The sequence below is a fragment of the Sceloporus undulatus genome, chromosome 2 (genome assembly GCF_019175285.1).
Source record: "Sceloporus undulatus isolate JIND9_A2432 ecotype Alabama chromosome 2, SceUnd_v1.1, whole genome shotgun sequence".
Taxonomy (NCBI): domain Eukaryota; kingdom Metazoa; phylum Chordata; class Lepidosauria; order Squamata; family Phrynosomatidae; genus Sceloporus; species Sceloporus undulatus.
In genome coordinates this window covers 137,706,096-137,728,153 of record NC_056523.1, presented here as the reverse complement: position 1 = coordinate 137,728,153, position 22,058 = coordinate 137,706,096, and the positions used below count along the sequence as shown (strand labels likewise).

Here is a 22,058-nt window from a genome sequence, read left to right as displayed (position 1 = left end):
CCCCCCCGCCGCCCCCACTGAGTTAATTGGCAAAAAATCTTGCACTTTGAACTCCATTTGTAGCCTTTAATTTAGCACAGGCCAAAGGGGTGAGAGAAACTGGGACTTTTTAAAACAACTGAAAGGAAATGACAAAGGATTATCAGGACTGTTCTTGCCAAATTTGGACAGTTGGAGGATAAGTGTGTTTCACTTTCAGGATGCCAGCCATAGTCTGGCGATTTCAAAGCTCTTCCTTAACCTGGCTGAATATGAAAAGCAGCATATTCAAAAGGAACTTTTCCAAGATACACAACACATTCTCTCTTGGCTCCACATAGATGGTTTCCAAGTGCTGGTTGCAATGGGATCGTGCAGGGAAAGGAAAAATGACAAATCCAAATCACAAGGGTGTGAATTCATGGGAAGAGCTGGTTTTCTTTTACTAGCCACATCTACCACTGGAGATGGTTGGGCTTCCCACCTGTGATCCAGTTGGTCAGCAACAGCATGATATCGGTCATTAAGCAGCTGGACCTCCTTTTTCTGCCTGGGCAGATCTGGGCAGTACTCCTGGAAATTGTTCTGCACCGCACTGCAGCAATGTTCTGCATCCTTGAGACTTCGGTTTAGCTTTAGCAAACAGTCCTCCTGCTTTATTAAATCTCGCTTCAGTTTCTACAAGGGGAAGAGGCACACAATTTGGAAGAGTAATTTTGTTTCAATAGATAAATAAATCTTAACACAGTTGTTTCCCCAGCTTGCTCCCTTCCACACAAACCATACCTCCATATTTTAATTAATTAATTTGTCTTACAGGATGTGCAGGAGAAACAAAGCACAAATAAATAGTTTCATTGGATTTTATTAAATTGAACATGTGAAGATGTCTGCTGGCTGTAAAGTGGAAGAGAGAACTAGTTAGAGTTAAGGAAAGAAAAGCGCAGAAGGAAGAAATTAAAGGGAGATGGGATGCGGGTGGGGAGGCTCAGAGATCATGAAGGATATTTTTTCAAAGATCACCCAGTGAGGTACAGACAGGCTGTGGGGAAAGAACAAGGACTTTATCACATGACCCCTGCTCTGTTAATGAAGGGAAGTGAATGCATACTGGATTGGGACCACTTCCTTCCACATGTCCCTTCATCAGAACGACCGGGCTGTTGCTGGCCTGTTGCACTCATCTTTAATCCTACCTCCCATAACAAATATCCTCTTGTTTCCTGTGATGAGAAAGGTAAGATTGGACTACCCAGATGTACTTGGAGTTCTTCTGACTCGAAAGATCTCTCACCTGAAGTTCATTGGCACGATCCTTCAGTGCATTGGGTGAGGCTGGGATGGTGCCATCATGAGATAATTTGGCTTCAAAGTTGCTGATGATTTTGTCCGTGTTCTCTATCTGATTCTCCAGGTTCAGGCCTGCTTTGGCTCTAAGGGTGGGGAGACATCGTAAAAACAAAAGGCAACATTTCACTTCAGAACTGTTTTCTGCAACACCACGCTAGAACAAAACGCTGTTCTCTTTTATCATTCAAGCCAAAACTCTCAAGATTTCACAGAAATGTTGGGGAGGATGCTTCCTCCATATTCCATTCACTCATTACTATTCTCCGGTAGCAAGTCTTGCTGATGTCACTTACTTTTCCTCATAGAGTCCCGAGAGCACCTTAACATCACTGTATTTGTTCTTGATGTTGTTGAGCATCACAGGGAGCTGAGAGGCGGTGGTGCTGGCAGTCTTCTTTGAAAGATAGGCCTCACACTCCTTCTGAGCAGTCTCTTTCTCTGCTCCGATGCCTTGAAGTCTTCTTGTCGCTTCCTGATAAAAAGGCAATACAGTACTTCTCTTAAAACCAATCAATTAGGTTCAATGCAACAGTTATCTACTGAGAGATCATAATGCTGATTTCAGTTGGAGATACATTCTAGACTTTAGAAGAGCAGATTTCAGTAAACTTAGAGAAGTATTGAGGGTGATCCCGTGGTCAGAAATACTAAAAGAGAAGGGAGTTCAGGATGGATGGGACTTTCTCAAAAGGGAGATACTGAAGACAGAATTTCAAGCAGTTCTAGTGAGAAAGAAAAATGGGAGGTGTCTCAAGAAACCAGGATGGATGACTAAGGAACTTTCAATTGAGCTAAGTTTTAAACGGAACATGTATAAGAAATGGAAAAAGGGATGAAATCACGAAAAAGGAATTCAAACAAATAGCAGACACGTGCAGGGATAAAGTCAGAAAAGCTAAAGCGCAGAATGAATTTAGGCTTGCTAGAGAGATTAAAAACAATAAAAAAGGCTTTTTTGGGTATGTCTGCAGCAAAAGGAAGAAGTCGGAAATGGTAGGGCCACTGCGTGGAGAAGATGGCAAAATGCTAACGGGACAGAGAAAAGGCAGAATTACTCAACATCTTTATCAGTGACTTGGATGACAGAATTGAGGGCATACTCATCAAATTTGCAGACAACACCGAATTAGGAGGAATAGCTAATACTCCAGAGGACAGGATCAAAATTCAAAATGACCTGAATAGACTAGAATGCTGGGCCAAAGCTAACAAAATGAAATTCAACACATAGAAATGTAAGGTACTACACTTAGGGTGGAAAAATACAATGCACAGATATAGGATGGGGGAGACCTGGCTGTACGAGACTACGTGTGAAAGGGATCTGGGTCCAAGTAGACCACAAGTTGAACATGAGTCAACAGCGTGATGCAGCAGCTAAAAGGCCAATGCAATTTTAGGCTGCATCAATAAAAGTATAGTATCTAGATCAAGGGAAGTAATAGTGACACTATATTCTGCTTTGATCAGGCCCCACTGGAATATTGTGTCCAGTTCTGGGCACCACAATTCAAAAAGGACATTGAGAAACTGGAGCATGTTCAAAGGAGGGCAACTAAAATGGTGAAGAGTTTGGAAACCATGTCCTATGAGGAATGACTTAGGGAGCTGGGGATGTTTAGCCTGTAGAAAGGAAGGTTAAGAGGTGATATGATAGCCCTGTTTAAATATTTGAAGGGATGTCATATTGAAGAGGGAGCAAACTTGTTTTCTACTGCTCCAGAGAACAGGATCCAGAACAATGGATGCAAGCTCCAGGAAAAGAGATTCCACCTCAACATTAGGAGGAACTTCCTGACAGTAAGGGCTGTTCGACAGTGGAACACACACCCAGAATGTAGTGGAGTGTCCTTTCTTGGAGGTCTTTAAACAGAGGCTGGATGGCCATCTGTCAGGGATGCTTTGATTTGGATTTCCTGCATGGCAGGTGGTTGGACTGGATGGCCCTTGTGGTCTCTTCCAACTCTACGATTCTCTGTTTCTATGAATCCATCCCCACCCTGAGGCAGTCTATTCCACTGTTTAACAGTACAGTAGGTTATATACTGTATGGGAAAGACGGGAATTTAATTTTAAATACACAACTACAAGAGTTGATAACAAAACTTTTCTCTGCTCCTCTTTCTTTACCAGGAGTGTCAGTAAATTTGTTCACCCAAGTTGGATCTGTGATCATAGCAAGACTACTAGTACCAACACCAGCAGAAATCTCTGTCATTTCACTTATAGAGGTGTTGATTCCCACAAAGTATAAACATCTCATCTTGGGACAAAGTATGAGAGGAAGCTATTATAGTTAAGTGAGCAATGCAGATTCCCCCAGCACTTGCTTCCTGGTCTCTGATCCGTTTAGTAAGGTCCTCTATAGGGTCACTGTGGTTCAGTGGAGTCCTCAGGCGGCTATAAGTCTCCTTCTTGACCTGGCCCAGGCCGCCATCAATTTTCTCCAGCTTATGAAGCAACTGGTCAGCTTGGGAGTCATCCTGGACCACAGTGGAGGTTCTGATGGGAGCTGTAATGACAAGAAAAATTGACCATCAAAGGGAGTTGATGAGATCCAAGTTAAATATAGTAAGCAGGACTTTTAAATTTCGTATAAAACAAATTTGCCCATGAGGTTTAATTTATTAATAAACATAATTACAATGCATAAATCCTTCCATCTTTCCCATCAGTTCTGAAAGCTTTATCCTTCCCCAGGACACTTGAGACATCTTTGAAGGCTTGTGGGGATATTAGCAACTTTAGCAATCCAGTCACACTACAGTGAGGTTGTAACTTCCAGCTAGAAAGCAGCCAAAATGCTAACGTACCCTGATTACTTGCTCTAACAGGTCCCTTCTGGTTGCTCCTTAATGTGTTCTGGGCTGTAGCTCTCTTCTGTTTTACCATGTTCAGCTCACCTTCCAACCTAAGCACAACAAACAGTGTGAACTTTGTTTAGAGTATATGGTTTTCCTACCACACCCACTGTGTATACAAACTATACTTAGAAAAATATGTTTTTTTAGTGAGACATGAGACTAACTTTCAGTCTAGATTAATTTGTAAAAAAAGAATAAACAGAATTTCTGCCCACCTCTCCCCAAAACGGTAGTTAACACAGAATAGCTATACTACTTCACACTTGGTACATAGTGTACATAGAACAGTTCTCTACAAATGAGGCTTTGTATATCCACTGCTTCAGGATGAAGAGGGCTGCTCCTCCATGGCAACTTCTATTACAGTACTGCTAAAATAACATCTGTGTGTAGTAATCTTATGACTTGCCAATTGGCCTACTATATCAGCTTTGCTCTGGACATTTATCTGAAGCACGCACAGCCACAAAGAAGCACACTGCTCAGGCACCAGAGAAACTTATTTTCAACCACCTTTTGTTCCCTAAGTCAGTGTGGTTCACTCATGACAACAAGCCTTGTAATTAATTGGCAAAACCCCTCTTGGAACATATTTTTTTTTCTTGCAGTTTTCTTTCCTGTTGTTGTGCAACTGGAGGCTGGACCCCCCCTCCCCTTGCCTATTTATTGCAATTTGCACAGAATTTACTATTAGCTACCAATCTACCTCTTGTCCACCTCCCGCCCCAGACCTTGTGGTATTATCAGATTTGACTTTAGGAAATTGCTTTTAATTAAATGTGGTCTCCTGGAAATACCTGAAAAGAGTACAAAATAGAAAGTTGTCATAGATCTATGGAGCCATAGGTGGGCGAGGCAGAACCAACAAAGAACAATTTGTAAGGGACCTTGAAAGATCAACGCTAATTAAAATCCCTGTTTCAGAGAATGTACTAAGCAATAAATGAATGCAAATAATGTGTGCTTTGAAATAAGTGATCTGGAGGGAAAGTAGATAGCTGCCATGCAAACAGATATCTTAAGAGTACTGGCCTGCTGCATATCTCCCAATTATGCTTACACAGGACACTGCTGTCTTAAGGTGGGTTCGTGGTGATGGGAATAATTATGTATGCAGCACAAAAATATGGGCATCTCATTGTCAGAGTTCAGTCATGTTTGCAGGTGTGAAAGGTTTCTAGTGTGATTCAGTTTTCCCTCTACAATTACTGTAGGGCGCACATCAACATACCCCATTTCTATGAGTATCAAGCCCACTTTGGAGGGTGTTACAAAAATGAAAGCAGATTGCATTCATGCATACAGTGTATCCATGTGTGTGTTGAGAATTAATATAACAGTTAAGTAGATCTATGACCCATTTCAAACTGGCTTTAGGACAGGCTTTGGGGTTGAGACTGCCATGGTTGCCTTGACCGACGATCTGCGTCTGAGCATTGACAGGGGGAGTGTGACCCTGTTGGTGCTCTTAGACCTCTCAGCGGCTTTTGATACTATAGATCACGGCATCCTCTTGGACCGCCTGAAGGGGTTAGGTATTGGGGGCACTGCTTTGCAGTGGTTCCGGTCCTTCCTCTCGGGCAGGTCTCAGAGGGTGCTACTCGGGGACTGTAGCTCCAGTAAGAGGTACCTCACTTGTGGGGTTCCTCAGGGGGCTATTTTGTCCCCGATGTTATTTAACATCTATATGAAGCCGCTGGGTGAGATAATACGGAGTTATGGTGCTGGGTGTTATCAGTACACTGATGACACCCAAATCTATTTCTCCGTATCTCGTTCGTCGGCCTCGAATTCCGATGGCATCTCTTCTCTCAATGAATGTCTTCAGGCGGTAATGGGCTGGATGAGGAAAAACAGATTGAAACTGAATCCAGACAAGACGGAGGTGCTCATGGTAGCGGCCCCGAAACCAAGAATTGGGTTGCAACCTCCAGTCCTGGATGGGGTCACACTCTCCTCCAGCGACTGTGTTCGCAGTCTGGGGGTGCTCCTTGACTCGTCGCTCCTGATGACAAATCAGGTAAATGCGACGGTCAGGAGTGCCTGTTATCAGCTTCGGCTGATACGCCAGCTGCGCCCTTTTCTGGAAGTAAGGGATCTCGAGACGGTTGTGCACGCACTGGTAACCTCACGCCTTGATTTCTGTAATGCACTCTACATGGGGCTACCCCTGTGCTTGACTCGGAAATTACAGCTGGTTCAAAACATGGCAGCCAGGCTTGTGTCAGGTACATCTAGGAGGGACCACATTACTCCGGTTTTGAGGTCCCTCCACTGGCTGCCTATCAGCTTCCGGGCCCAGTACAAGGTGTTGGTTATCACCTTTAAAGCCCTAAATGGCTTGGGTCCAAACTATCTTAGAGACCGCCTCCTCCCATACAATCCTCCCCGCGCTCTCCGGTCCTCTGGGAGGAACTTACTGCAGCCTCTAAAATCTAGGCTTGCGGCAACCTCCCAGAGGGCATTCTCTGCTGTCGCCCCCAAACTCTGGAACGACCTGCCGGATGAGATCCGTCAGATAACATCATTAGACAGCTTTAAAAAAGCGGTCAAGACGGATCTCTTCCGGCAGGCCTTTCCAGATTAACCATCCCGGCCCAGGTTCCCAGGTTCCCTGATTCCCTCATTCCTCCCGTGGCCCCATCTTAGAGATGGTTGAGGATCAACAGAGGGATATCAGGGTTTTTAGTTTTAATTGCTGTTTTTATCCTTGATATTGTATTTTTAATATGTTATACTATTTAATACTGTCTTAAGGGGGGGAGGGATAAAGTGTTTTTAATTGTCATATTTTATATTTTACTGTTGTTAACCGCCCGGATTGGTTTGCCAGAGGGCGGTATACAAATAATTATTATTATTATTATTATTATTATTATTATTATTATTATTATTATGAGCACCCATAAACTGAGTTTAGAAGCCCATCCCCTTCAAATTGAGCCTCAACAGGGGAAACCTAAACAAAAGGGAACCAAGGAGGACTTAACTCTTTCAGGTTTCTACCCCCCAACAAAAGTAAAACTTTTTTCTTTTAGACTGAATTGGCTGAGTTTTACCTAGTTTTTCCAGATGTAATAGTACACAGACTTCTTAAGAAAGTCAATGTTCTCTGCCTAAGAAAGGGGCCTGTGGCTTCACAAAAGATGGAGACACCCTGGATTCCAAGAGAAGTTACTTTACTGCTGTAAGGGAGTTTAAATATTACTGTCCCTCATCTTGGTCCTCACATGGCCAAGAAAGGAGTGGCCTCTGCCTGCACTGAGATCCCTCCAAACCAACTGAACTACAACAGAAACATTGAGTCTAACCACATGAGAAAAGGAAGCTAAAACAGAGGGGAAGAGTAGTGGCTTTTTCTGTGCCTCTTTACATGCCATTGTGCACTTCCATTCTCTTCCCAAGGGGGACAGTCATAAAAGCATGTTTTTTTATCAAATTGATTCTTCCAGCACGACAAAGACACGTTTTTACGACTGTCTTCCTCAGGAAGAGAATGGAAGTGCTACAATGTCATATAAAGAGGCATGGAGAAAGCCACTACTCTCCTGCTCTGTTTCAGCTTTCTTTTCTCATATGATAAGGCTGAACATCTGCTCCAAATATACAGTAATCCTGTGACTAACACAGTCACTTTTCTTCTCTTGTATGATTTTTTAAAGTATCTTCTATGTGATAAAGAAGCCAGTGGAGGTTTGAAAGCATGCATGATATATTTTGTGCATTTTGGTTGGCCAATAATGGTATCGTTCTTTTGTGGATTTTGGATTCTGTTGTATTAGCTGTATACTCAAGGGGAAAAAGAAAAGGGAAAGAAAAGCTTTTCACAAACCTATTCACTCTGTCTATGGCTTCTAGGTCTGGAGGCGGGATGGAGAAACAAACAGCAGGTGCTACCTTACTCTCTCTGTGGGTATTCTGTACCACCCAGTTTTCCTGGCTGCTGTTCTCATTCAAAGTATATTTTTCACCCCTCTCAAGCTGCACCTAGAAGAATGGAGAAGGAAAAGAGTACAATTCCCATTCATTTAGTTTGGTTGTTTTACTGTTTAGGGATCTTTAGTTATAAAGTTTTTAACTTCAATGCAGAGTTTGGACATTTAACAAAAACCCTTAGAATTCCATGGCTTTGTTTAAAGAGGTATGGTTAATTTGGCACAACCATATTAAAGTGAGGAGGTTATGCTTACTTTTCAACAAACACAGAAAGCTTTATGTATAGCCTGTTCTGATTCTATTGTAGAAATCTGGCCAGGCTTTGCAATATGAAAACACACATTAAGTGGAACAACTGGTGGGGGCACTCCACACTAAGGTCAATATCAGACCACATGGTTATAGCGCTATTATTCCATTTTAATTGTTATGTCTGACTCCTCTGGAATTCTGGAGTTTGTAGTTCAGTGAGGCCTGAGAGATTTTGGTTTGAGAATTCTAAATGCTACTCCCTGAACTGCAAATCCCAGGATTCCACGAGACGTAGCCATGGCAATTAAAGTGGAATAATAATGCTATAACATTTTAGCTTGATGTTGTCCTAAGACAGGACTGCAGGTGGGTGGGAAGCCCCAAAAAATCCACAAAGCAATGAAGAACCAGGTGGTAGATCAAATATGTTGATGACTACCATCTTTCAGTTTGTGCAGTGCTCTGGCATCATGTTATTCTTTTTCTAAACTTGGAACAAAGTGCTTCTCAGTTGCTTTTTCTACTACCTGCTGAGAAGCAGCATCAACATGGTGATATAAGAAAGACTTTCAGAGACTGCAACAAGAGACAGATTAGAAAAGGAAGAAACTTCAGATGGATCTGCTTCCATCATATATGACAGGAGTATTTCCTTACATCACCCAAATCCCAGTCACAAATGGTATCCAGCATAACTGGCTGGGAGGGGCGGACTCTACGCAGTTTCAAGGGACTGATCTCCTTACTCCTCCTTTTCAGTTCAGCAATGCTCTTCTCTGCATGTTTCACAGCCTTCTCATCATTCTAGATAGGAAGAAGTAAGGATTTATGAGTAGCATACAGATTTTGAACAGACAACATGGCTTTGAAGAGGCACACTTAACTTAGGGCCCACCACACCTAACAATAGGTGTACCAAACCGACAGGATAATTCCTCAGCCATTTCACTTATCACAAAATCAAATGTTTTACTTTGGCTAAGTCAGTAATTGAGGGGAAATTATTTTTTTTTCCTTTGTGTGTAAGTAGTGTTAGTGGTGGAGAAATCGGAGTGGAGGCCCCACCAAGAAATGTCTATTCTGAGATATAATCTGTATTGGGGGGAATTCAAAATGTCTGTTGCTGTAAAAATGCCTGCCTTCTTTGCCACTCACTTAGGGCTGCTATTGAAGTAGAAAACCATACATTTGTACAGAATGAGTGACTTGTTCCTCCCACAGTTCATTTTATTTGAGAGATGCAGTGCTAAATACCATTTTAAAGAGCAGGGATTGAAGCAGGCTTGTTATAAAGTCATGATGTTTCCTCCCTCAAACCACTATATATGACTTTGCATGACTAGGTGAAAGGCAACTGATTCAAAAGTACACTAAAGGATTAAAATATATTCCATACTATTTTAGGGTAGGTGGGTGGGAAGGGAGGGAGGGAATGGGACAAAGCAGAGATTAGCACATGTGTGCACTATGCAGTGTTATACATACAACTTTGGTTCAGTTGGTCCCATTCCAAAGTAAACATGCTAAAAAGCAATGAAATGAAGTTGAGGGAGGGGGCATGCCAGGAAACTGTTCCTCCTGAAATTACTGGATCAATTTCATAATTAATTTATTTTTTATTACCTGTTTCTTCCCTAAGCCAAACAGAGCCTACGAGTCAAACAGAACCTACCAATGATATGCTAGATGAATTACAACCATTTTGTTTTCACAGTGCCTGGAAAGCAGCAAAGGTGGGGTGGGCTATTAGCTGGGTTGGGTTCTGCCTATAGCAGGGAGATTAGTTTGGCAGAGCAGCTTACAAATCTATGTCCTCCTGGCTTTGATGCTGGAGGACTGGGGAACCCTCATTGAGGAAAATGCAGATAGGGGAGAGACAGTAACTTTTGTCCTGTACCTACATTCTGAAAAATGTTGGTGGGAAGTGTCATGTCTGTTGTTCCAGTTCCTAAACTGTATTGATTTAAATATAAACTGTGCCCGCCTAGTCATCTGAAAGTATGAAAGAGTTTCTATGCATACATGTTGTATTATAGATAGTATCCCTCTACACAGCCATGAAAAAGGCAAGGACCCTTATCACGTACAACATTTCTAGATCATTCGCTGAAAGGAATGGTCACTTTGGATGAAGATTCTGCTCAACCTATCTTTTTCATCAGAAGAGGGCTTTTGTGATATTTCTTATGAGTTGGGAAGCAATGCCATTCTAGTAGAGTACCTGGCCCCAGTGCACTGGACTGGATTTGTTTTTCTCCAACCAGTCATCTCTCCCTTCCCCCTTATCCTCATTTCCCACCAATATTAATGAGGCAAATTAAGGCCATGTGGCTCTGCACAAGATTTCATTTAAATGAAATCATTCAAACCAATAGTTGAATTTCAGCTTCAGAGTGTTTCAGAAAATTCATGGTTGCTTCAGAATCAATCACAAAGACATAAAAGCTGGCTCCCAGTTCCTCTTTGTGATTCTTACCTCCAGCTGTAGGATTAAGTCAGACATCAAACCTGGACTGTCTTTATTGAACTGTCTATATTTTGTATCAAGGTCACTGTTCAGCTTGTTTAGTGACTGGCTCACAGCATCAGCATCATCATAGAACTGAAGACAAAAGGGAAAAAAAGAAGTCAGAAAACACACCTTTATTAATGAAGCTGAGATATTACCTCTGCTATATGACTAAGCTACACAATGTGTGTTCAAAATGACAATTTATTTCAGAAACAGAAAACACAGTGGTTTTGTATCAAATGAACACAATCTACTGGCAGAACTGCTCTGCTGGCTTACTGTAAAAGGTGTATCTTCTGCCCACTAAGCTTCTCAAAATCTTTGTTTGGCACTTACGGAATTTTCTACATTCTAATAAAACCCCACACAGTACTTTTTATATTGGATTGGAAGAGTTAGAAACTTTTTTTAAAGAGAAAAATCCTTTGTACATCACCGTCTGGATTCCTCTTTTTTGCATTGGCAAAATTTACCTTTCTATAGTTCTCTATATTTTTCAGATGGTTCTCTTGGCAGATGCACAAGTTGAGAAAGTTCTGCCATTCGCTCTTCAGGGCTTCCTGATGAGCCTGCAGGGAAAAAAAATGGTTATTATTATTTCTCTGTCTAGCTCAGTCTCCTATTGTTCACTTCCTTTACTATTACATCAAAGACTGACTACAGAAGAAAACTCTTATTGCTGAATCGTGGCAAAATGTGGGCATTGCCCCCCCTCCAAATGAAATTACTGTATATTTCAGTCCCCAAATTTCTAATATAGCAGAGACAACGTTGTGTTAGTCTGCAAAATCAATATGCTGTGGGTTCTTGTAGCACCTTTGAGACTAACTGAGAAAAAGACATTGTAGCATAAACTTTTGTAGACTGGGGGGGATACAGATGGGTAGAAAGGTATGGCCCTACTTATACATGGATTTTTTTATCAACAAATTCAAGCACCCACTGCTTGAAAATGTTCAAAAAATGTATACATTCCAAATTTTAAACCTTGATTTTTCATTTTATATAAGGGACATGGTTTTGCTATGCCATTATATTTAATGGGACTTGAGCATTCACAGATTTTGTTATCCACAGGTGATCCTGGAATCAAACAACAAGTACACTGTACAACCAAAACATCTGATACAAAATGTAGATTTGTGACTCTACCGTTGTCACTTTAGTTATCCTGTATGATTTTTAAAAGCATCTTTTGCCTGATGAAGAAGCCAATGTAGCTTTGAAAACGTAGATGTCATATTTTGTGCATTTTGGTTGGTCAATAAAGCCATTTCTCTTTTGTGGATTTTTTGATTTTCTTGTATTTGGCAAGAGAAAGGTAATTATTCAACTACTTTTGATTTGTGGATACAAATATTATGAGAAATTCCTACATTTTAGGTGCATTGAAAAACAAAAGTTAAGACAAAATCTTGCATTTTAGTGAATTGAAAAATTTCAGGAACTCAGAGGAAGCACTCAATTTAGCTCAGAGAGTAGGACTATTTAGCTCTGGATCTCCCTGAACTATTTATATTCCAACTGTTTGTTATAGCAGCTTTATAATTAAGAATGAGTGCCCAGCTTTGGCCCTCTTTTCCTTTGGTTGTATCTTTTAGCTTATAAGCTTGTCTTATTGATCTTCATGAGCCACTCCGGTGGAAGTCTTTTTCTATGGATGCCTTGGAATAAAAATTTCAAATAAATAAATAATATGGTGGATGGGTCAAAATTCAGTACTGACCTGGATTGGGCTCACAGCTGGGTGCTTCAATTCAATCATTCTTTCCCCATCATCCTGGAGTGTATTCACATATTCTTCCTGGTTAAGGAGCTCATTATTCTTGAAATCCTGCAGGATAGAATGAGGAGCACTATACATTTGCACATTAAAGGAAGAGATCCTTTTGTAGTGGTGGTGATAAAGTCATGGGACAATTTTTTTGTGGTGGAAAGAAAGCCTTCGCTTAAGGTGTGCTGGGATTTGTCAAATTAGCTAAAGTGTAGTTAGTAACTTCTTGCCTATACAGTACTGAAGTCAGTATGACAGAGAAAACTGCTACTGCGGGTGTCATATAAAAATGTATGGATAGTGTGTTTTAGTGTGTAAGTGTGCATGTGTGCATTTCTATTGTGTTAGTGGCAACAGATCAGACAAGTCAATTAAAAAAACCTTTTTAGTCATTTTTGTTCACAATGCAGCAAATGAACACTTCTGAAGTAGTTGGAGATCGACCATCCAAGGTAGTAAGACAGGTTATGGGCCTCCTTCTTTAGAGATATGTTACTTTTAAAAAAGAAAATGCTTTCTTATTATGTATATCATGATTTATGGCTTCAGAAGCATTGGCATTAAGTGTTAGAATAGAACTAGGGCTCATTCACATACTGTTAAAGGACTATATTTCATTTTATCTGCAATGTCAATATCGTATGGAATCCTGAGACTTATTGTTTGCCATTCATCCCCAACAATACGGAGGACCACTTACGTCATACTCACGCCGCACCAACTGAGGATCAATCATCTGGTCACTCCAGTCCTGCTTCAAGATCTTATTTTGCTGCTCAGTAAGGTAACCCAGCTCCTTGGTGCAGCCTTGTAGGTGTGTATAGAGGCTGCCTAAGCTCTGGCCTCGCCAGATAGAGGCTTTCTGTCAGTTTCAAGAGAGAACATGTCAGTGCCTTGGCCACAGTTTTTATTTATAATTTCTATAACCTTTTTCAGCCCACATGATACTTGACAATTCTTCACTTCATCTAATTTAATGTCACAGTAACCTTATGAGGTAGTTTAGAATATATAGAGAGGCAGCCTAACTGATGAATTTGTACGGTATGAAGAAGATGAGTGACGCTATATTCAGTTTATTTATTCAGTTAGAACTCTATTCTGATACACCATGCAGGAATTTCACTTCAAGGATCTCCACAGAAAATTGCAGATGGATATGGTGTGGTGGGTGGATGACAGACTTGTATTTGCACTCCCCTGACTGTGGAAATCCAGAACTACCATGGGGAAGGGGAAACATTAAACATCATTTCCAGGAGACATAAAACCTTTGTATCAATTGTGCTTTCCCCCTTATCATACTAGTGAATCCTCAAACTCTTCTACCCTCAATCCATATTGGCTGGAACACCACAAAACTTAACTCAGTTTTCCCAAATACATGCTGTCTGAACCTGTCAAATTAAGAAATCAATAAATGTTACTAATTAATGTTTAAAAATGAAAGAGAAAGCCGAATCATAGATTGTACCATTTTTAGATTGTAAGCCTAAGGGCAGTGAACCGTCTTATTAAAAAGATTTTATGTACAGCGCTGTGTAAATTTACAGCGCTATATAAATAAAGTTTCATCATCATCATCATCATCATCATCATCATCATCATCATATACAAAAAAAAATCTTACCAGCAACTCCTTGTATTGACTCTTTAAATCAGCTGCTTCCTGTTTGAAGGTGGGGGGGGGGGGGGAGAGAGAATGTGCACACACATAAACATTAGGCATGTTTAAAAGAATAATTTTAACAGATTGCAAAGAATATGCTTTAAAAAAAAATATCCCACAACAGAATACAATTTGTCCTTGCATGGAGAATTCAGGGCAGACACATCTAAAAGAGATAAGATTTATTTTCAATCCAGATTTTTTGGAAGGATTTTCTCATCTTTAAATTATCTCTTTGAGACATTGATTCTACCATTATCAAAATGCAGGAATTCCGTGCACATTGATTCAATGTTTCCAACCTGAATTTCAACCAAATTCAAAAATTTGATATTGGGATCATGGTCCTTTAAATTAAATATTCTCAAATAAGGATACCTCGGTGGACTTTATCATTTCAGATGAAATTACACATAGCTTTCTTTTCAAAGAAAGGGAGAGGGCAACCACCCACTACTGAGTAAGATTTGGCAACCAAGACTGATTAGCAGTTTCATTTTACTAAGATAATTATGGCCCAGCCTGATTCTATGGCCTGTCATTATCCTATAGTTCACTAATAGGACAACAGAGGTACAAGGATTAATAAATTGCATGACACATAATTAGATGGTGGCTGAACTGGGCTCCATATTCAAAAGGTTCCTGGTCTTGTAAACAAACCCACACATTATTCACTGCCCAGGAATTTTACTAGGTAGGATCTGTGCTAGATTAAGCATCATGTTAAGAACCTTTTACTTAAGGCCGTAGGCTACATTACAACTCTTTCAGTGGTTTACCTATGTGGAAATTCCCTAGAGGGATTTTTTTTTACCCAACAACTTTGAGGTGCTCTATAACAAAGAAATCAGTCTGAACTGGGCTGCCTCATACTCTCCCATGCTGGAGAAAGCACTATAGTGCCTGTACATCTTTACTCATTGAGACTTATTCCATGGTTGTACTGAATTCCATATTTACTTTGGAGCTATACAGTGCCTGGGATTGTAATACCCAAGTTTCCTTTAATTTCTCCCTCAAGTCACTGCATTAAAATTTTTCACAATTGACAAAATAAACAAGGTCGTAAGGTGAGGGAGTTCATTACTCAGATGCCTGGAAAACAATGGCTGTGTCCCCAAATGCAGGCAAAGGTTTCAAGGCAGGGCCATGCCTTAGATTCTTCACATTCACATTCATCTCAGACATGGCTGTGCTTCCTAAAGTATATCCAGGCCTTTACAAACAACCACAACAAACTAACAGAAGAAACATATCTGAAGAGAGATGCTAAAAATCAAGGAAAACACCAGGAACACATCCAAATGATAGAAATCAATGTTTTTGTCAGTTCAACAAGAGTAGGAAGTTCAGATGTTCATACATGTAAACATTTTAATAGGAATGGGAGTTGACTTGTTTAGAGGAATTTTGTGTCTTTTACTGGCCTTGTTCATGCATCCGTGCATATAATTCAGACTACTTAATAGAGATTCTTCAGGGTGTGGTGTTGAGTCATAATCTTGACACAGGAAGGACAGCATAAGGGTGACTTGGCATACCATCATTACTCTATATGAACATCTGAACAAACTTCTGCCCCTTGAGATTGGTCAGATTAACTTATCTCTAGAATGGAAAGAAAGGCAAAATCCCATTTTACCGGACCACGGATGTTCTTGATTTGAAGGCCATATGCTTCTATCTCCTTCTGGAGAATGTTGTGCTCTGCTATCTGTTTCTCCAACTCTGGCAAAGTAGGTCCATATTTCCCTGCATTGACTTGTTTCTGCAACAAACCCAAGAGTAATGCTATGAAGTTTTAGAGACACACAACTGCAAGAAAGGCCAGTAAGGTCCTCTGATCCTCTGTCCCAACCACTGCATGCACCTAACAGTTTTGTGTGTTTAGTTATATATTGTATTTTATTCTAAGTTGAACCCTGCCTCTAGCTTTAAGGAAAGGCAGGTAAGGGGTGTGTGTGTGTGCGCTCAAGGCAGTTGCTTGCCAGCTCTTCACCTCGTCTTTACAATACCAGGTGCTTAAGATTATTGAGAATGTGAGTTAGCTGCAGGGGAAGTGGTGATAGCAGGAGAAAAAGAAGTAGAAACCCACAGGGCCAGCTGGCAAGTTTAATGGCTTTACAACCACAACCGAAGCTTGACAAGATTATTTAGGGGGACCACAACTCTCAGAATCGTCCAGTCAGCATGGCCACTGGACTTGAGCTGGGATTTAAAAATGCAAAGTCTTCCAAGCTCTGAGAACAGCGTTGTTATTGGGAAAACTGCCTAATGTCAATTTTCTCTTTATCACAAAACTATTCAGAGGTGACAATTTCCTCCAGGAATGTGAATATTAACAATTTTTAAGTGGACTGGAAGCATGGGGGAGGGGGGGGGCTACAGTGAAGCCTTATGTCTAGTGGGCAGGGAGTTTTGCAGAGATCAAATCAAAAGTCAAGTCTGGTGACAGCCTTGCTCTGCTTCTAGCAGGAATGGATGAAGTGTGGCCCTCCAAAGATTGTTGAACTGCAACAAATCTTAGGAGTTTACCACACTGCCTTTCCTCCCAGCCTTAGCATGGGCTGGAACATTTGAAAACTTTTTTAAAATGGAAGTTATCACATACCTCTATGTCCAGTCTGGAGGCATTGCACATCCTATCTTGGCATCCTATACCTGATCCATACTTTGCAAAGAATGGGAAACTCCCATTCTTTCAAAAGGTGCCAGAGAAGTATATATTGGATACAAGATGCCAGGATTGGGTATACAATGCCTCCGGACTGGGCATGGTGTGCAATAACATCCATTTTTAAAAAGTTATCAAACGTTTCAGCCTGAACTGAGGCTGGGAGGAAAGGCAGTGTGATAATCTCCTTAGTCAGCAACATGGAATAAATGAATTTTGCCTAATCTTGACCTGTAGTCTTTCCCCTTGATGGAGAACAGTACCATCCAGCCACCCTATAAAATTCTGTGTTCAAAGTGTGGTGAGACTGCTCATTCAATGAAAGCTGACCAAGGACAGCAGAGAACAAAAACCATGCATCCACATTTTCGTCCTGGCTGTTGTTATAAATCAACTGGACTAAGGAGCACGGGGAATGACTCATCTAGGTTAGGGAGGAAAAAGGAAACCAGTACAAAACAAAGGAGGGGGGGGGGACTCTTTCACCCTTTGGATCACACACAAGTCTAAGAGCCCTAGTGGTGAGAAAACTCTGGGATGGCTGCTTATGCATCACTCCAAATGAGAGGCAGCCATTTCTATAAGGTGTGCATATATAAACACAGATCAAAGGGAAATTACTATAATATAAATAGATATACATATAGTGGAGAAGAGTGTGGCCCCCTGCCCTGTGTGCCTGCAGAGCTTCAAGCAGAGGAGATTCCTTTTACAGCCCCTTTAACAGAGGACTACTCTTGGTGAAAAAGCACATACTGCTACCCTACAAATTCCTTTGTGAATCCTCAAATTCCCTTGTGAAGCAATGTGTGCAAGTGAGTAAAATGAAAGGACATTCCAGTGCCTGCAAGCACTAACACACTCACTTTCTACCGGCATGTGGGGTGAAGGGGATGTTTTTTTAGAGATTACAGTTCAGTAGCTATACAGATTCTAGTTCTTCCAGATTGTTCTTGTTGTTGTGTGCTTTCAAGTCATTTCCAATTTATGGCAACCCTAAGGTGAAGCTAACATGGGGTGGAGTTTTCTTGACAAGATTTGTTCAGAGGAGATTTGCCATTGCCTTCCCCTGAGGCTGACAACATGTGACTTGCTCCAGGTCATCCAGTGAGTTTCATGACTGAGTGGGAAATTGAACCCTGGTCTCCAAAAGTCATATGAGAAAATCATACGGGGAAAAGAACATCATTGCCCCATCCTTTGTCCCATGTGACATCGCACTTATCTGGCCATTATCCCAACAATGAAGTGCAATTGAACATGATCATGAGATAGACTTTCTGATGACATCGCACTGATCCCATCATTGTCCCATTAGTGAAGTGGAATTGTCTGGTTATTTCCCTTCATTTTTTATTAATAGAATAACCAGTCAATACTAGTGACAGGAAAATCCCACTTTGCTGACACAATAATCACTGGTAAAGTATGATGTGTATAATATTCTTTCGTGGGATAAGGATGGGAGAGCAATCCACTTAGTCTCTGTCCCGTCCCCTGTCTGATAATCTCCATAGTCCAACACTCAAATCACTAGGCTATGCTGGGAGCCTATAAAAGCAAGGTCCTTCTCTTTTAGGCTGTGTTAAGATGTTTTGGCACTTAAAAAGTCTTTCCTATGTTTGCTGCAGCAAATAATGTAAACACAACCACTTCTGCAATAGTTCCCTTGGTAACGGTGATGACAGAAGTGTATGATTGTTAGACAGCGTTACCATGAAAAAAAAGGAAATATGACCTTTTGGAATTTTTTAGAGAATAAAGACCATCTTTTTAGCATACTGGCATGTATTTCCTTTTGCCCTATAAGCCACATTACAACCAAGCTACAGTATAGTGGTGACTGGTGTATCTCATGCCAGCAGAATAGTAAATCTACTCTGAGTTTTTAGTACAGTATGAAGAAACAAATCCAGTCTTGCAACTTGCTTGAGGGATAGAGCTGAGCAGATTCACAGTAGATTCACTGCCTCACTGGCATGAAAGCCACTAGCTGTCACTGCCAAAGTAGAGGCTAGGTCTTCTTGAAAATAACTGCAGAGAGCCTGGCTTGCTACGAATGGTTAAGCCAGGGCTGCTCTGATTTGCTTAGTAGCATAGACGTCCATGTGCCTCAGTCTGCATAACCTTGTCACTGGCAAAGCAGATGCCTGTGCTTCTTCATCAACTTCCCTAATTGGTGACTCAAGGACTGAGTATAATGTATATATTTTATGATGACATGTGCTTGCTTGCCCACAGATCTAAAGCACAGATCAAATTAATCCACATGCTAAGCAGCAAAACAAGACAAGACAAAACAAAACACCACTGGGTGAATTAACTTCCACATATGAAAATAAATACATGAAAACTCCTGTTTGAATCTCATGTAGTGAAAGCTTCCTATAAAGTCAATAAAGCATTCTTCTCTTCAGGAAGTAAGCCCAACAAGCCATTCCAAATATGTGGGGAGACTTCAGAAAATATCTGTGATGGAGTCTGAGAAGTTGCTGCTGTGGGTGGTAGAGAAGAGGGGGGAAATGTGCATAAGACACATATAAACACAATTACTGGCTTTATAAAAACCATTGCCTTTGTTCATAGAAATCTTTGTCTATCTATATTGAACATTCAAGTCAAAGAGAAATGCATCCAATCAGTACCCTTTACCTGTTTTTGTTCCAGAATTTTTGCCCAGTCTACTTTGGATCCAGCTTCAGGAAGTGTAAACTTTTCATACAGATCTCGATATTCAGCACATTGGTGTGTCACTCGCCCATGAAGTTGCTTAATGCTTTACAGGAGAGAAGCAAGAAAGTTTCTCTGTTACAAAATAGGATTGTCCAAAGAAGATTTGCCCAGGACCATTGAATGAGGTGAAGCATTTGAACCAGGTCTGAAGCTCACTGCTGGTCCTAGGCAACCACACAGATTGGTCTTCCTACACGTAATAAAATGGATGGAAGTCCACAAGCACTACAGTGCTGCTGCTACTCACTCTTTTTCAATTTCCAAGGCCTGAGGGTGCTTCAGACGCTTGACTTTGTCCACATCTAGGAAAAGATCTTTCAGGAGGGTCTCAGCCTCTTTCAGGTTTTTGGCATTCTCCTGCTGGAACTCAAAAGGTTTATTTTGCCGGTGGTTACTGGCATCCTGAAATGAGAAAAGGGCAATGTTATATTTTAGCATGAATACATGATACTTGGTGCCTATTTGTATTATTTCAACTAACCCAAGAAAACATGTTTTTTTCAATTACAATTCATGTAATTACATTTACAGAATTTACCACAGTGATACACACAAAGCCATGAGCTCCAAAGGTTTCTTTTTTAAATAAGGTGGCCCTAATTTATGAAGGACTGGCTTATTGAGTACTTATCCCTGGGAAGGGATTTCTCAAAAGAGTTTCTCAAAGACACTGGACTGGAGACAGAATATGCCTACCTTTGCTCTGATCCATCAAATTGGTTCATTTCATGTTCTGCATTACCAAAGCCAGCAGTACTCAAAGACCCACCAACAACCCTGGATGGCTCCCATATCACTTTGTCATCTTCCTGTTGACTTTGGATTTGTCTACATAGGTGATTTTCCCTGAGTTCCCCCCAGGTTCACTGCATCCTGCTTACAAATGAAGGACCAAAACCCCAAATCAGGTCCAGGCGATCTTCACTGCACCTGCACCCAATCTTTTTCTTCCTCCACCTTACCTGCATTCAAATAACTCACCATTTGCCATGGTTTTTTGATAGATTTTCAGCAACAACAGTGGCTGCTTTTTATTTGCAGCCATTGCAAGTTGCCTGGTGCCATTTCTGCAGGCGTGAGTCACTCTAAGGTCAGAATGTAGTGTCCAACATGGATAACATTAACATGGGCAGGCACCTGTTCTGACCTCAGTTGCATCACCGGGTGACAAATGGGGACAAGATGGGAAGGTAGCCACCCACTCACTACTGATGGAAGAAGAGAGCCAGGTAGGGAGCGAATGCAGGAGGAATCTGAGGCAAGAATAGTCCAAGAGCAGCAAAAGACTCATCTACACTTGCCAAAATACTCCAGCAGCAGCCCAGAGTATTCTGACAGGTGTAGACAAACTCTTTCCTGTTTCAAACTCAGGCTGTTTCATGTTACAGAATCATAGTGCTATGGATTCCGCTTTAATTGCCATGACTGCATCTTATGTAATCTTGGGATTGGCAGTTTGGGGCTTATTCACACTACAAAATTATAGTGCTATGATTCCACTTTAATTGCCATGGTTCCATTCTATGGAATCCTGAGGCTGAGAATTCTAAGTGCCCCTCCCTAAATTGCAAATCCCAGGATTCCAGAGGATGGCACCATGGCAGTTAAAGTGGAATCATAGCATATAATTGTGTAGTGTAAAAGGGCCCCAGGATGAAATGGAGAGAGGGGTTCCTCTCTCACACAACAATGGGTTAGTAACTAGAAAAGCAGTGTTTTATCATATCTCATCAAGAGCAATTGTCTCAAAGGGCACAGGTTTTTAATCCCTTGTTCTAACCTAGAGCCCATCCACACTACCCAATTATAGCACTTTGATTCTTCTTACCCTACACAGGCCATAGAAATCCACCTTGTCTTTCTTGCATCAAGCTATTTTTATAAGAAAGCCAAACCGAGATTGAGTTCTTGTGTACCTCCTGAGCATTTGGTGTGTGCATATTTATATCTTTATAATTTAAGCTTCAGGTTTTTATTTTATTGCACTGTTTAGGCTTTCTCTGGGGTTTACCCCTTCATTTCCAGCCTATGTTAGTCTATCAATTTATCAAATTTACCTGCTTAAGTTTGTTCTGTGTTTCAAGAATGTCCTTTTCCACTTGGTCAGCATTTTTTTGCATGCGAGAGATGAGTACAGCCAAGTCATTGCTACCCAAGGACCTAAAACAAGAAAACAGAGAGCGGGTAGATAAAAATATAAATGGTTGCCTGGTGTTTTTCTCTGAAGCCAAGGCCAGATTAATTATTATTTTTCTAAGAACACAAGAACCCAGACTAGAATTAAACATCCCTCATTGCAAATCAAATAACCG

The 22,058-nt window shown here is 41.0% G+C and overlaps 1 protein-coding gene across 1 annotated transcript in view; it reads right to left on the bottom strand.

Moving 5' to 3' along the window:
* The window catches only part of EVPL (envoplakin), a 51,857-nt gene that overhangs the window by 8,339 nt on the left and 21,460 nt on the right, over window positions 1-22,058 (bottom strand). Inside the window, 16 exon segments of the mRNA XM_042454353.1 lie at window positions 464-657; window positions 1,274-1,412; window positions 1,623-1,797; window positions 3,656-3,841; window positions 4,143-4,240; window positions 8,026-8,180; window positions 9,039-9,185; window positions 10,858-10,983; window positions 11,367-11,462; window positions 12,620-12,727; window positions 13,368-13,529; window positions 14,298-14,336; window positions 15,982-16,107; window positions 19,666-19,789; window positions 19,994-20,148; window positions 21,804-21,906. Of these exon segments, the coding sequence (XP_042310287.1) occupies window positions 464-657; window positions 1,274-1,412; window positions 1,623-1,797; window positions 3,656-3,841; window positions 4,143-4,240; window positions 8,026-8,180; window positions 9,039-9,185; window positions 10,858-10,983; window positions 11,367-11,462; window positions 12,620-12,727; window positions 13,368-13,529; window positions 14,298-14,336; window positions 15,982-16,107; window positions 19,666-19,789; window positions 19,994-20,148; window positions 21,804-21,906 (2,133 nt within the window).